Consider the following 17,260-nt stretch of genomic DNA (forward strand, 5'->3'; position numbering starts at 1 on the left):
TGGGGGGATTTTGGCAATGTGCCAGCACTGAGTTTGACGCTGGACTTGTCGGCATTAGAATTCTTGTCACTGTGCAACCGTCTTACACTTACTATCAACAGCAGCTTTTATATAATTCTAGCAAAGAAATCGCGCAGAAGTAGTTTTTTTCACCACACAGGACACTCAAAACTGCTTTACATTATCAAACAGTTCATAATAAATACTGTCATGGGGTTTTGACGTCACTGTCCACGCAGTATTAATTCCCCGCAATGCTCCCATTTGGTACTTACTTACCCGCAATACTCCCATATGGTACTTACCCGCAATACTCCCATATGGTACTTACCCGCAATACTCCCAAATGGTACTTACCCGCAATACTCCCATATGGTACTTACCCGATACATTCAGCTGCCCGCCAAGAAACCACCTAACCCGTCCTTGTGTGAAGTCACAGTCTTTAACAGTCTGGTAAGGTTTCACCCATGTCAGCCTCTCCCTGGCAAGCACACCCCAAAATGTCTCCGGGTCTTGCACTGAGAACTGCAGCAGCTCCTGGTAAGAGTGCAGGCTGGATAAAGCAGCTGCTTCTGGCATGTAGGACTGGACATCCCACGGAAGGCTTGCAACTTGCAGCTGCGACTGCTGAATCTTCTGCTTTGGGACAGAGAAGCAATACCTGGCCTCAAGTCTTCTCCAGGGGCAGATGCTGGAGGGCGCATGATGCTTACTAAGTATGTGATGCAGGAGGGCTCTGCTTGTCAGTTTTGCTGCCATGTTTATTGGCACCCTAATTATTTACACAGGGTTCCAAAGCTGCACCCTTAGTGTGCCTGCTGATGGGCAGAAGTATGAGTGGCACTGACAGGCTGGAGTGATTAGAAAGTTCCACCGGTATCTCAGATGGAAAAGTTCCAGCGCTGGAGGCAGCAGCAACTGTAACACCATCTGCTGTGGCTGTGCTGCAAGAAATACTCTGATCTCAGGCTCCTCCTCACTTCATGTCCAGGAAATAGAACTGAGAGGGCTGGTTTTTTTTTAAAGTGTTAAATTTATTGCAGTTCATTGTCCCTGACTTTGGTGCCTGAGATGGTGCCACAGAGTAGTTTTAGTGCCTTTGCGCTCCAGATCAGTTTCAGTGCTGCCCTGGTGCAGGGTGGGTGCACACCCTCTGTACATGTTATCTGCCTGCAGCTGCTGCACTTTTTATCATGCCTTTCTGCTCTGAACATAGCGTACAGTTAGTAACAATATATTGCTGGGTAATTCTGTTACTAACTGAAATTATACAGCATTAGCTCCCACTGGTGCATGGGCCAAGTATTAAAGGGCGAAGACACACTGGGCTACTAGTAGCAGCTACTTTTTCATGGCTACTAAACTCCAGAAAATCCCCTGCCATAGACAATACTGAGAATTGCCCCTGCTTAAACGCACGTAGAGACAATTATTAGTAAATAATCAGCATTGTCTTTTTTAGTAGCCACAACAAGTAGCTGCTACTAGTATCTATGTCTTCACCCTAAGGTTCCAATGACTTCCAGTTATGCTTTGTCTGAAGGTAAGAAGTAAAATGAATATACAACTATAGCAATTAAATCAACAGGATCAAAACTAGGATCTTGTATTCAGCTGGAGCCGGAGGTTGCCCCATGTGGGCAAAAATAATGTAATCTTTTTGCACAGATGGGTGCACTTCAGCCAGCCATCAGTATTTGTACTGCATGTGTCTCTTTCTATCCATGTGTCCTTTCACAGTCACACAGTTTACTAACTCCTTGCAGAGCTGCCTGATACACCCCGCACCCTGGGGCCAAGACTAGTCACGTGTCCCAATAGCAGCCTAACTAGTGAAAATAAATACTATTACATATGCTTGGAACATTTCCCCGGACAAAAAAATTGTAGTGACAGATAAGTTGGCAGCTATGGAGTGCATTGTTTTCTTGACTTTGAATGGCCATCTATTTGTTGGGACTATTTTACTTGCGTTAACAGACAATTGGATTCACAACGCTTATTTTCCTTTTTTACTTGTTTTATGTTGTTTCACAAGATATTCAGCTAGTGTTTTGTATTATTTATTTATTTACCACTCTATATTCATTGTGTAATCTGTCAGATAAAGGAGAATTGTCTCTTTCATTATGCGCAGCAATGCTGTTATGAGACACGCTGTGGTAAGGGGAGGGCTGGCAAATTCTTGTCAGGAGGCTAGTTTTGTTACTGCAAACAAGAGCTTCTAAGTCCAAATTGCAAGCTGTTCCCATTTAATTTTGTCCAAGAAGAAATATCAGCCCTGCAATAGTTAAAGAGGAGGGGAAAAAATAAACTGTCTAGTGTAGTAAAATGATGTTTATCAGTTCATTCACAAATCACATATAATAACATGCAAACAGTGCCAAAGTGCAACATTTAAAATATGAACCCACAATTGTGTAGAGAGTTGCAGATAAACTTCCACTTTCGGTGTGATAAGTAACACTAATTAAACTTACAAATACTTCTAATTATGGCCAAAAATGTGCATATTGTTATAGTTTAATTCTACTTCCAATTTTAATGCAAGACCATTATTACCTATAAAAAATACCAAATTCATGCATATGATAAAAATAAAGTGTATTGTATTTCACCATCTTATTTTTAAAATATTTTTAGGGCATATAGAGGCCCTCAGTGCAGAGGAATGGCTGAGAGGATGGGAATGCATCAGTTTCCCTCTGTCTGTGGGGAAATAGAGGCAGAGAGAAGCTGAGCCTGCGCCTTGTATGGCCTCAGCCTTAAGGTGGCCATACACGTGGCGATCTGACGATGTTTCGTACGACCATCGGTCGCACGAAACATCGTAAGATCCGCCACACACCATTCAGGGCTGAATCGGCAGATAAGGAGGTAGAAACAATAGGATTTCTACCTCCTTCTGCCGATTCAGCTCTGAAGGGAGAATTTTGGTCAGGCGCCTTCTATGGCGCCCGATCAAAATTTTCAAACTGGTCCGATCGGCGAGTCGTCCGATATCAGCAGCTTCCTGCGATATCGGTCGACTCGCCGACATGCCATACACGCACCGAATATAATATCGGTGCGTGTATGGCCACCTTTAGGCCCGTTCTGAGAGGCTTTAAGCTAGTGCCATACGGGGCAGATTTTTTACTTGTTTTTATCTGAAAACATTCTGAAACACTCTGCTGGCATATGTAGTTTTGCGCTGAACTCTGATTAGTGCGGCTGCACCTGGGCCAAAGCAATGGCTTTGGGTGCAGACACAACAGTCATATTTTTCAAGTTTAGGGGCCCACGTTTATCCGCACACCATGGGCCCAATTCACTAAAGTCCGAAATAAGGAGTGCTATTTATAGCATGCGTTAAAAAACTTATCACTTCTTATTTTTCACTCGATTCACTAAAAGGACACTTGCAGAGCGCAATATATTACGCACGTAACCATTACTTTCTGAAAACCACCATTTCCCTGAAAACTGGAGGATGCATCACTCTAGGGCCAACATATACTTGAAAAAATACGACTGCAAACTCCATGTTGTGTTGCCAATAGCTCACGAACCGCAATTTTCTTTAAGTACCGCCTGCCCCAAGTAGGGTTAATATTCACACAGATTAACACGATATTTTGCACGTTTAACGCTTCATATGTGTTTGTGAATCATGCGTTAGTACTATTTCAATTCGCTAATTAACGCAATGTGTTTTTTTGTGCATGCGATATGCGGATTAACACATGCGAAATGACTTTGATGAATCGGTACTTAATTATCGCATGCTTTTTAATGAAAAAAACTATGTGATAAGCGTTATTGACCTTTAGTGAATCGGCCCCTATAACGCTTATCGCATAGTTTTTTTCATTAAAATATGTCATTGTAAGATAAATAACGCCAAGAACATCGCTTCTTAATTATGACAAGTGTCCTTTTAGTGAATCGAGTGAAAAATAAGAAGTGATAACATTTTTAACGCATGCTATAAATAACACTCCTTGGGCCTGATTCACTAAAGGGCGATAAAACGTGCGCTATTTTTATTGTGCGCTAAAATTTTTACCGCGGCTTAATTTTGGCGATTTTTCGCACGATTCACTATTAGCATACTCGCGCTTTTTTATGCGCGATATTGCATGCGTTATTTAACTCGCGAAAGGCTATTTCAATGCGGTATTTGCCGGTACATGCGCTAATACGCGAATAATCGCCGCATATGAATGGTAGCATAAATGGTATCATATAAATAGTAGATGCTTATAAATAGTAGCCACTAGTGATGAGCAAATGTGTTCTGGTTATCTTTAGTGAAAAATTAGCAAATCGAAAGATCCACGAAACGGCAAAAATGTTGTGCGGGCAAAAAAATTGTTGCTTCACGCGTTTTGCCATTGGCAGATTGTTTTGAGAAACGCATGAAAAAATCCGCCGCGAAAAAAATTCAACGCACGTCCAAAAATTCGCTGCAAATCCATGCCTGGTGAAACATTTCATCACTTGTAGCCAATTATAAATAGTCGTGCAAATGAACGCACGCCATGTTAGCCATACACGCCAATACTTGCAGAAAGTTACTGTATTAAAAATAAACATTTCGCTGCAAACTGGCGGCTGCACAGACTTGAATAAATAACACTGTAAGTCCATATTTTATTGCAAAAAATCATTTACTGTACTTTTGTATAATTTTTCGCCTGCCTGTAGTAGGTGTTAATTTTCGCATAGCCGAATGCGATATTTAGCGCGCAAAAGTTATAGTGAATCATGCGATCATATTCTTTTCAGCGCGGAAATTAATGCCAAACGATAAAACTAGTGCGAGAAATACCGCATGCGAAAATGGCGATTTTTCGCACGCGATAATACTATGGTGAATCGCGCGCAAATTATTTTGCGTTTTTTAACGCGAAAAAGCGTGCGATAATTTTTATCGCCCTTTAGTGAATCAGGCCCCTTATTTCGGACTTTAGTGAATCGAGCCCCAAGAATCTGCCCCGTGTGACACTAGTCTTAAAGTAATATTGTACAATAAAACAGCTCTCAAGGTCCTGCAGCCTAATACAAAGCAATCCTCCAATCGTTTAGTTCAGTGCTGTCCAACTGGTGGCCCATGGGCCGGCCCCCTCTGTGTGGCCCCCCACCTTTCTGGCTGCTGTGACTGCTAACCTTTGTGTAAATTTAAATGGTATCAGTACTGAGATTAACTGCCCCCCTGCATTGTTCATGCCTTACATTCAGGCTGTAAACCCCTGTATTGTTTAAACATGTAATCCCCTGTTCTGTTCACACCTTTTAATTTCAGCATTGTTCACCCCCAGCATTATTCACACCTCAGACTCAGACTGTAAGCCCCACATTGTTCACACCACAGACTGCAGGAGCAGTGACAGCATTGTGTCACAGTATGTATTGCCTACCCTATGCTGTCCGTGTGTATGGCAGCATAGGGCAGGCAGAGTATGGCATACACAGGGAGCATAGGGCAGGCAGAGTATAGCACACACAGGGAGCATAGGGCAGGCACAGTATGGCACACACAGGGAGCATAGGGCAGGCAGAGTATGGCACACACAGGCAGCGTAGGGCAGGCAGAGTATGGCACACACACACAAGCAGAGTAGAGCAGGTGTGAACAATGTGGGCACTTACAGTCTAAGCCTGAGTTGCAAACAATGCAGGGACTAAAAGGTGTGAACAGTACAGGGGATTACATGATTAAACAATACAGGGGGTTACACCCTGAATCTGAGGTGTGAACAGTGTAGGGGGCAACATAGGGCAGGCAGAGTATGGCACACAAGCAGCATAGGGCAGGCAGAATATTGCACACACAGGCAAGGTAGGGAAGGCAGAGTATGGCACACATGCAGCATAGGGCAGGCAGAGTATAGCACACACAGGCAGCATAGGGCAGGCAGAGTGTGGCACACACAGGCAGCGTAGGGCAGGCAGAGTATGGAACAAACAGGCAGCATATGGCAGGCAGAGTATGACACAAACAGGCAGCGTAGGGCAGGCAGAGTATGGCACACACACACAAGCAGAGTAGAGCAGGTGTGAACAATGTGGGCACTTACAGTCTAAGCCTGAGTTGCAAATAATGCAGGGACTAAAAGGTGTGAACAGTACAGGGGATTACATGATTACACAATACAGGGGGTTACATCCTGAATCTGAGGTGTGAACAGTGCAGGGGGCCAGTTAATCACAGCACTGATACCATTTAAATCTTACAGAAAGGTAAGCAGTGACAGCAGTCAGGCAGATGGGGGGGCAGATAAGGGGGGGGGCCACGGGCTGCCAGTTGGACAGCACTGCACTAGGATATAAGAAATATCACAGGAAATGACATTTCAGTATGGTATTTGTCTTTCTGTAAAATGAAAATTGGTCATGGATCTGAATATTTTTGCAAGGTATATGCTGTATACACTTTTATTGCAAATAGCAGCTATTAAGGGACTTAAGTACATTGTTTAACATAAGAATTTCACCATGAATAGATTGTTTTACTGTTTTACTGCATACCCAGTAAACACACAGTTGCCTTTTGTATTGTTATTTGGTATATCCTTGGGATGGCTAAATTATCCTTTTTTCACCTTTAAATCCATCAAAGTACACATGTTAGAGAATGTTATCAGAAAGTGTATGGTTATATACAGACTAATTTATGTGCTTTTGGTGACCTTTCTTGTATTTGTTTTGCACATATGTTAATGGGTTACTTTCAAAGCTACAGAGGAATAAACATGACTGTAATCAAAATGTTCCTACAAACACTTAGCTACTGGAAAAGTACCTGGCATAAGTTTAACTAGATGTGTTGTGTAATCTCTTCTCACATTTCAACATTACATTTCCATCTGCATAAAACAATGCACCGAAGGAGCTACCTTGTCAGTTTTAAATATGTTATAGTCCAGTACAGCAATGCAAGGGCAGAATAAAGATATATGAACATAATGGAGCCAAAAACTTAAAGTGTTTTGAATACAAACAAATGTATTTCTTTTAAACAAATTCTGTTTGGCCTTTAAGTAGTTCACCTTAGCAACTGGTCTTTAATTTTTATTTTGTATAGTTTTACAATTATTTCCTGTCTTCTTTTTCCAACTTTCCTCTAAAGACCAACTAACAAACAGCTGGACTATTGAAATTACAATAAAGGATGCAAACATCACATTGCTTTCAATAGATCAAATTCAGAGCTGTTAAAGTACGTAAGTAAAAGTAAAGGTCCCCATACAAGTGAAGATTCGCTCGCTTGGCGAGATCGCCAAGCGAGCGGATCTTCACCCGATTTCGGGGAACGTGTAGGCTAATTAGATCGTTTGGCCCTGGGGCCAAATGATCGAATTGTATTGGCAGCAATGGGGCAGTCAGTTCGGGGACTGTATCAATGAGCCAATGCGGTCCCTGATCCGACTAGGTTTTTTAACCTGCCCGATCGATATCTGGCTGATTTTACGCGGGCCCGGGAAGGCCTGCCGGTTGTGTCCATACACGGTCTAAGGAACCGATATCGGCAGCTAGAATCGACCCGTGTATTGGGACCTTAAGTTGGTATTGTAAACTAGATCCCTGGCAAAAACCTGATTTCAGGCTCACAGTGCTGTGAAATAATTCTGGGAAGACTATAAAAAGCTTTATGTTAAACAGTTCTATCTAAACTTAGATAAAGATAAGAGCTAAAACAAAAGTGGTCGGCAATATCAGCTCAGAATCTCCAGACCATGGGTGGGCCCAAAGCCATTTACTGAGGAACAAGTTGCTGACTGCATTCACCACATTCTGCTCTGTTTTGATAAGGAAACTTGAAAAAATCCACGTAGAGTGCTTCCTCAGTACAATTTCATTACCCACCTCAGGTATGGATGTTTAAGATGGGCGGTTTTACATTTCCAGGGTGCATTGTCTGTGTTAGAAGAGGGTAAGCTCTAAATGAACGTTGTACCGAGTCACATCTGATAAAATATTTACATGCATGGAGTTGCAACTATACTCACCTTATCTGGCTATTGTTTGGCAATGCAACATGTATAAAAATGAGTGTATGATCCAGCCCTAGGGTACGCAAAGACAAAATAACAATTTGTTAAAACAAATCAAACACTACGTGACAATACATCACACACATAAGAATAAGTGTATGACTTAGCCCTTAGGGGGCACATTCATGAAAACACGAGTTCGAATCCTGAACGGGATAAATTCGGATTGGATACAATAATTTCTTAAGATTGCAAATATCACGAATATGCTTCCGAAAAAATCGTATTAGTCACAATAATATCGTATTGGCGATCCGAAAGTCACAAAATTTTCGTATCCGAACGATCGTTAAATGCAGGAAAACCTTTTTTTCTAATTTGATCCTTCTGTGCATGATTTTGGAAGCCTCCCATAGGAATCCATGGCACTGTGCAGCCCCAACCTGGCCCAAGGAAAGTCACGATAACGAAGCTTGAATGAATCCAAAACTTTCGTAGTCGGCGCAACAATACGATTTTGTCACACAAATTTTGTCGCAAAGTACGAAAAAGTCGCGCAAGGTACGAAAAAGTTGCAAAAATACGCCGAATGAACGCTCAGAGCGTTCGTGGATTAGTAAATCTCCCCCCTAGTGTACACACAAACACAAAATAAACTAAACTAAATAAAGTAACCCTAAATGAAAAGTAAATATGTGGTTAAATAAAGTTAAGCTGGTTAAAGAAAGCGCCTTGAAATATAGAATGGAGTTACACAAGTATAATTAAAGGTACTCATACCAAATATAAAGTGGAGACCCGGGTGTATAAAACCCCGGGTCTGTCGCTTCAAAGGATCTTAATCAAGGCACACACTACAATTGAGTCAGCATAGGTTATATACGGATTAGAGTAGAAAATGCTCACCGCGGTCCAGAAATGGTCTGGGTGCTTAAAGCCCCGAAACCGTAGCTGAGGAAGGCCAATTCATGCAAATGCAAAGGAACTCCAAACGCAACGGACACAACGGTTCACTAAAACTAGATCTTTATTATTCCATTAAAATCAGTACGCCTGACGCGTTTCGTGCGTTTGCGCACTTAATCATAGGCAGAACTACACTACACAACTAATGGGTGTGGTGTTGTCCTGCCCATCATTAGTGTGTTACTATTTAAATGTTTTTTGATCAGTGTATGTTCTGCCTATGATTAAGTGCGCAAACGCACGAAACACGTCAGGCGTACTGATTTTAATGGAATAATAAAGATCGAGTCTTAGTGAACCTTTGTGTCCGGTGTGTTTGGAGTTCCTTTGCATTTGCACAAACACAAAATAACAAATTTGTTAGAGTGGAATCCCTAGAATTTATTAAGTATAAAAATCCAGCCGCACACAGATGTTTTTTCTAGCATACACTGATCCTCATACAAGGCAGTCTTTAGTAAAAGAACCTGAAACCCACCATGGTGCACTTACAGTGTGCTGAGCTCCCATTTCTCATATACTTAATATTTCAATATTTTAAGACATGAAATAGAAATATTATCCATTTTTCTTTTCACGTATCTGAGTGCAGGTGTTGACTGTTGAGTATTCTGGGCTCTCTGCCAAAAGCCTATTTATCTAATTAAGTCTGAGAAACTTTGTATCTTTTTTTGCCGTCCGTGCAGGAGATCAAAGGGCAATAAGGGACTTTCAAATAAGTATCTGGGACTGCGGGCTGAGCTGTTAAAATCAGGACTGTCCTGCAAAAAAGGGACAGTAGGGACATATAATCTTATTCAGTGAAACTGGGTACCAGGGAACCGGGAACTACAGTGGGCCTTGCTGCCCCAGGCCCATCCATCTTATGGCGCTACTAACTCACTGCACGCCTCCAGACTTTTCCTACCATACTCCCAGCCTTGGCCACCACCAATTCACCTCACATTGAGGTTACTCCATTCTCCTTCCAGCCTTAAGGACAACATCACAGGTCCTTACCTATACACATCTGGTACTACTAGCCTGCTAGTTGTATGAAATCATTCTTTTAAAATAGTGAGTGAATAGGAAAGTAACTACAGAAATATTGCATGCTAGAAACTTGATAAACTCATACTCTACATGGGCTAACAATATTTCTATCCAGCTATCCGACTTGAGAAAGGACATGAAATGAAAATTACCCTATATTTGCAGGGATCACCAGGGCTCTCCGGGGTCCTTGTTATATTTCAATTCATGCATGCTTGCTATTTTTTTTTAATTTAGAATTTAGGTTGAGCAGACAGGGTTTCCTTAAATGTTCTTTTACCAGAGCAATAAATAAGAGAGGCCAGCTTGATGAGCTAAATACAGCCAAATGGTTATATTCTTTGGACATGATGCAGAAAGCCAAGGTGAGCATCAAAATGGTTTGTGCTTTGCACTTTGCACATAGCCTGTGGTTATGTACACCAACACATTGCCTACATTTTGGCAATCATTGCAATAAAAGTAATAAACGTAAATAAAATAGTTACACGTTACATTTTCATTACACAAGAAGCATTTTATACATGGTCTTGTGCATCTTCTGATAATATCAAAATCCCGCAGAAGCATGGCATTTAGTTTATATATAAGCATGTATATATAAAAACAGGCCAAGCCAAAACAAATATGCAATGGGGGAAGAGGAGTGCTATTCCTATAAATCTACTGTATAAAGATTATAAAAGATTGATGCAGTCACCAAAAAAGGTCACAAACTTCTCTCTTAACCAAGAGCTAAAGGACAAGGAAAAGGTTTTATTCATAAAGAACATTGAATACGAAGTTCCTTTATGCTGCGCAAGGAAGTGGTGCTGTTGGAAGCAAAGATGGCGATCACAATTCAGTCATATTAATCTGAAGTTTGATTGGCAAAAACTTGAAAATAACTAAGGAGTCATCAGAAAAGAATGTAGCATTTTAGGAGAGTTGCATTTTAATACCTTTCCTTTTCAAATGAAACTCATTCTTTTTTCTCAATAGCAAGCCAAATTGATACAATTTTGAATGAGCTCTAAATCGACTGGCCTACCTGCAAAATATACTTATTTGTATTATATTTGTATTTATTATTGTAATGTCCTCTGTTTGTTTTATTATACTGTAGGGACCCATAGGGTTAAATGGTCCCTATGGCTTTAAATCCCTACAGGTTCAGTTCCCTTAGTTGCTGGGCAGAAGGGAATGTATCTAAGTGAGTTCATTAACATGTGTGCTATTGGTTAGAAGGTATAGTGACCACATCCTGCCTGACTTTGGTATAGTGCTGGGAGAGGAGTGGCACCTTCCTGTTGTTTGCTTCCACCTTAGGGACAAGGTGGATGTGTGCTGAGAGCCCAGGGCATGGGCCCAGGCCCAGTGAAGTCGGGGAACAGGGCCCCGTGAATGAGGCATTAGATAGTGGCAGGTGTAGCTCCCTTTATAGTACACTCTAGGAGTGTAAGGCCATACCTCCCAACTGTCCCGCTTTACGCGGGACAGTCCCGATTTTGCTACCCCGTCCCGCTGTCCCGGATAGCCGCCGATCTGTCCCGCTTTTAAAGGTCTCCCGCATGACGTCACACGCATGTCTGCCCTTAGCGCCGCAGCTCTGCTCAGTTCAGTTCTAACATAAAGGCTTCACAGTGCAGAAGCTGCGGCGCTAACAAGTGCGTGTGACGTCACGAGGAGGAGAAGGAGAGCCCTGGGGCGCAGCCGGATGGTGGTAGGAGCAGGGGGATGCTGGGGAAGACACTGGAGGAAGGTAAGGGGCAGCTGGAGAATGTTGGGGAGGACGCTGGGGGGAGCTTGAGAATGTTGGGGAGGACGCTGGGGGGAGCTTGAGAATGTTGGGGAGGACGCTGGGGGGAGCTGGAGAATGTTGGGGAGGACGCTGGGGGAAGCTGGAGAATGTTTGGTAGGATGCTGGGGGAAGCTGAAGGATGTTGGGGAGGACGCTGGGGGAAGCTGAAGGATGTTGGGGATGACGCTGGGGGAAGCTGAAGGATGTTGGGGAGGACGCTGGGGGAAGCTGAAGGATGTTGGGGAGGACGCTGGGGGAAGCTGAAGGATGTTGGGGAGGACGCTGGGGGGAGCTGGAGAATGTTGGGGAGGACGCTGGGGGAAGCTGGAGAATGTTGGGGAGGACGCTGGGGGGAGCTGGAGGATGTTGGGGAGGACGCTGGGGGAAGCTGAAGGATGTTGGGGAGGACGCTGGGGGAAGCTGAAGGATGTTGGGGAGGATGCTGGGGGGAGCTGGAGGATGTTGGGGAGGACGCTGGGGGGAGCTGGAGGATGTTGGGGAGGACGCTGGGGGAAGCTGAAGGATGTTGGGGAGGATGCTGGGGGAAGCTGAAGGATGTTGGGGAGGATGCTAGGGGGAGCTGGAGGATGTTGGGGAGGACGCTGGGGGGAGCTGGAGGATGTTGGGGAGGACGCTGGGGGAAGCTGAAGGATATTGGGGAGGATGCTGGGAGGAGCTGGAGGAAGGTAAGGGGCAGCTGGAGGATGTTGGGTGGATGCTGGGGGGAGCTGAAGGATGTTGGGGAGGATGCTGCAGTTGGGAGCGGCCCATAGTATGGGGACACTGGGGGAGGACCAGCAAGATTTTTATGCACTTTGTGTATGTTATGCTTTTCAGACGTGGTTTTGTAAAATGAGCCTGTTTGGATGGGGGGCATGGCCAAAAAAGTGGGTGTGGCCTAAATTTTTTTGCCACACTACGCGCGGCAGACATTTTTGTCCCTCCTTCTGCTTTTCAAATGTTGGGAGGTATGTGTAAGGCAGTTAGGGTAAAGCTAGAATGAGCAGCATTGAGCTCCTGCATAGGATTTTGCAGTTTTTCTGGAGATATTTCTCCCAGGCCACATTGCCTGTAGTGTAGGGATCCAAGTGAATAGGGACTCAGGATAGAGAATTCCCTGAGGGATCCACTACAGGGTGTGTCGCAGAGGTGAAGGGAGATTCCTGCCAGTCTGCCCGCAGGAGAGTGTGAGTCTGAATATACACTCGGTATATGTTGCATGTACCAATGGCCTCTGAAGCTGTATTGTGAGTAAACCCTGTGGATGTTCAATAAATACTTATTACTTTGTTATTTGCAAGAACCTCTGGCGCCCTCTGTTTTTATTTTTCTGCATAGCAGCAATAGAGGTGTAGTTGCACAACACCCTCGCCTTCCTCTTCTACTTAGCGAAGGCCCATTCTGGGTAAGAGAGTACAGTGTAACCCATGTTCTACTGGTACTAGTCCGGGAAAGCAGCTATTGAGCTGAAATAGAGGTTACAATACTGTATATACAGGTAGCTACATACTGTACTTCTGACTTCCAACAGGGAAGCACAATGCCCAGATAAAAGCTCCATGGTCATACATGTACCAAAGGAATTTACCAACTTTAGCGAAAGAGGGATAGAACTAGATGACACAATCTGAAGTTGGAGGGAGACACAGAAACCACTCATTTCATAGTAGGGGTTATAAAAAATAAATTGAATTATTTTCCAGCAAATGCGGGTGGGATTATATTTTACCAAGGGTGCCGCAGCAGATTTGCATGCAATGTGTTACAGACTTTAAGTGCAGTGCAGTGTAAATTAGACTAGTAGCAGAAAGGGATCAGTACCAGTGGGTTATCATGTTTCTGCTTCCTACATTTTATAACATGAGAGCTATATTTGCGCTTCCAGGAATGCTATCAGCAGAAGGCATGTACCTCTGTGACAAAAATATATACATGGCTATTGTCAAAAGACAATATCAGTTCATACAAAATGACTAAGCACCAGAGAAACAAATCTCTTTGGATACCTACTGTATAATGCATTGTCTCTTGCACTTTGCTGGATACACAAACATTCTGACTGGAGAAAAAGGCAGAAATATTCTCCTTTATTTACTTTATATTGATGAAAACAAAATTGAGAAGAAGCTGAATGACCCAGAGCAAAGGTTGTACCTTTGGTGGGGGGGGGGGGGGGCTGGACAAAGGTAAGACATTCTAGTGGGTTTTCTGCACTGAAGTCTCAGGCATAAGAGGTTTTAAATCTGACAAAGCCATTCCCGGTTTACATTTAATCTGCGAAGGCAAGTTTCCAAATGGAAACCACACAGTAATTTTTTTTATAATCACCAGAGTGAGAAAATAAATAAATGTTCGAGCTAATCCTGTGATCATTGAGGCTTTTAATGGGCTAAACTTCTTAACCCAGATAGTCACAAAGAAGGTTGCATTTTAATGGCTGTGATTTGTTAACACATCCGTCAGACTTAATCATACCCTCATACTATTTTCATTTCTTAAGGTTTGTCTGTAGGAAACAATATAGGCATTCTGTGCCTGACTGAGGTTGTACTCTTTTCTTTTTTTCAGCTTTAAAGTTAAGCTTCTTCAGTGGGTTGATTCATCCTGGAAAACCTATTTTTTCCAAACACAGGGTGATTTTTGTTAATGACAATAATAATGAAACGCAAGTAGAGATGACTTGCTTAGATGTCTGTCTGTCACTGCTCTTGGCACTTGTCGTATAACACAAGAAACTGGACATGCAGAGAGGGACATTATGAGATCACAATACTCATTGTGCCATTGCTCTTATTGTTGCCAACATTAAACAGTAATGCTTTTATAAAATCCTACTTCTCATTCTCATTTCACAGATAACAAGTCCTGTACCAAAATGTTGCTCTTTGTGATTTTTTTTAAATTTATAGTGTTCAAACTTGAAATTTGTTGCTTTTTAATTATTTCATTTATGTTTAAATGAGCTTTTTGCATAAGTATTCATACATATATATATCTTATATATATCTTATATCTCTACCATCTGCAGCTTTATGTCTTTGGCATAAGGTACATACCAGCTTTATACACTGTTTAGAAGTGACTTTGGTGCATTCTTCCAGGCAGATTTGCTCCAGGTTAAGGTGGCCATACATGGACCAACAAGGTATGCTGACTGTCTGCTTTTCTACACTTCCAGCTGGTAAAGCAGCAGCTGGGGCTCTTCTTCACTTAAAAATATAGTATAATGATCTACTTCAAATTAAATAAGACTGAAGATAGCAATGCAAAACATATCATTATAATATTTTTTAAAACGGCACATTACATAAAAATAGCATACATATTAATAAATAAAAATGATGTCTTCCAAAGTATTGGAGCAAAGGAAGGGATGCCATTACTCCTCTTAGAATCTACATGGAACTGCTCCAGGCAGCCATTGAGAGAAAATCCATCATTAACCTGCATATCAGGGTTCCTTGCTAGGATAAGCCAGATTGCATTATAGGAGCACACACTTCGTGCCAGGCAAGGCAGCCAAGCAGCCCAAAGCCCCAACAGAAAGTTAGTGGGTTAGCATCCTGGTTGTACCCAGTCAGATACCTGCCAACCCAGCCTCAGTGATAAGGAGGGTGTTTTTCTATAGGATGCCTAGAGCTTTGTTCATATACTTTGTTAAAAATTATATTGAATTATTTTCTGCTGTTTTATGATCATTTTGCTTGATTGCTCATATTATTGGGTTATCACTGTATTACTAATTGACTGGTTACCTTTCAGTTGCTGAATTAATAATTCTAATAAAGAAACTAATAAAAACTAATAAAGAATTCCTGGTGCCCATTAATTTCCATCTTTTTAACACCACAATATTTTTGGTAATTCTCTCACTACAAACAAAGGTCCCAACCCTGAGTGAAAGTCCCTGGTGTGGCCCATGCTGTAACCTAGCTAGCATATCAAAGATTAACTGCCTTCTGGCCTTATACTATCATAATAGTAATGTTACATAATGCTACACTCATCTGCCAGAACACGGTATACTAGCAGATGGAACTGTATCGTCAGAGCTTTTCAGATGGGTCTGACCCCAAGCCAACTACTATCTACAGTACATGGATTCTGGTTGGAAATGCCAGGCCACCACACTAATACCAAAATTAGTTTTGTTCTATATTATAAGTATGTGTGTGGACGGCTTTAGTCAGATGAAACTTGCCCATATTGACTGGCCTATTGTACGGTATTCACCTTTTTGTCCTTGAGCCATTCAAGTGTTAATGAGACTTTATGTTTGTGATCAATGCCCTACTGAAAAATGAACTAATGCTGAAGCAGGCTGAAACAGGTTCTCTGACTCTGACCAGTATTTCCCTCTATATAGCAAGATGCCAAATACGTCACTGCATGCTCCATCTAGTGGCAGAGTGAATGAGTAAATATAACGTATGGGTTTTGTTAAAAGTAAATACATAAAAAGTAACTACAAATATTGAAGAATAGATAATCAGTGGAAAAAAATGACATGAGATCTAAAGGGTTTAACACTCATTGCCACTGAATTTAACTCAAAGAAGCAGTCATGTGTGTTTGCCTGCAGTTAAAAGGGTAGTATATGCCTAAAACACCTTTGCTAAAAATGAGCATGATAAATAGGACTTGTGGTGAAAATACATTCTCCCTATTCTTTAATTAAAAAAAAAAAACAATATTTTCTTTATTTTTGGCCTTATGAAGCACTAATTACAATTTATTTTTTTACTGATCCTCCTTGCTTTCTTCTATTATAAAGAGGGTAATTTGTTTAGCGTTTTTTAATTTCCTTTTGCAAATATAAATGTATTTCTCCTAAGCAGCAGCCTTTGAGCAGCTCGTTATCAAACGCCAGAAATGAAACCATAGATATTTTTAAAAGGTACACTCAGTACACGCGCTGTTTATTAAGCACATTCTGAAAAGAAGTGTATATTGTCGAAGTGTTATGTACATTTTAAGGCTAGTGGTAAATAGGGCGGATTGCCCTACCCAAACCATTCCCAAGATTTAAAAAAAGATCCATCTGAGTGGCAACAACACTAAATAGACAGGGTGTGGGTGTTGTAGTTATATAGTTATCAATATAATGTGATTTTTTTTTTACATTTTTTTTTGTTTCAGACCAGAGGGGGAACTGGTCTCCAGAGGGCTCCAAACCTAACTGATGGGCCACATATGCCTTACTTGCCACAGATTTGCTACTGCAAGGTTTAATGAATGCATTTTGAGTGCACTCCATTGCACAATGGGCCATGCAATGAAGTGATCCATGTGACTAGCTGTCTGTAAGCAGCACACCCCACACCCATGTGATGCAATTGCTTTGGCCCATCTCCCAGAACAGTTGATGTTCATCATGTTTCCTTTTTACTTACATTTCTCCCCTATCATTAACCGTCCCTTGACTTTTTCAGGAGTACTCATCCTTTCTAAGCAATGACAAACCATTCCAGAAACAGCAAATCAAGGCTTCCAGCTCTAG

At 42.0% G+C, this 17,260-nt stretch overlaps 1 protein-coding gene across 1 annotated transcript in view; it reads right to left on the reverse strand.

The window, feature by feature from the left end:
• The window catches only part of acss1 (acyl-CoA synthetase short chain family member 1), a 63,121-nt gene extending 62,148 nt beyond the window's left edge, over positions 1-973 (reverse strand). Inside the window, exon 1 of the mRNA XM_002937453.5 lies at positions 384-973. Within this exon, the coding sequence (XP_002937499.1) occupies positions 384-762 (379 nt within the window). The 5' untranslated portion in view covers positions 763-973. The remainder of the gene's footprint in view (positions 1-383) is intronic.
• Between the last annotated feature and the right edge of the window lie 16,287 nt (positions 974-17,260).

Source organism: Xenopus tropicalis, chromosome 5 (genome assembly GCF_000004195.4).
Source record: "Xenopus tropicalis strain Nigerian chromosome 5, UCB_Xtro_10.0, whole genome shotgun sequence".
NCBI lineage: Eukaryota > Metazoa > Chordata > Amphibia > Anura > Pipidae > Xenopus > Xenopus tropicalis.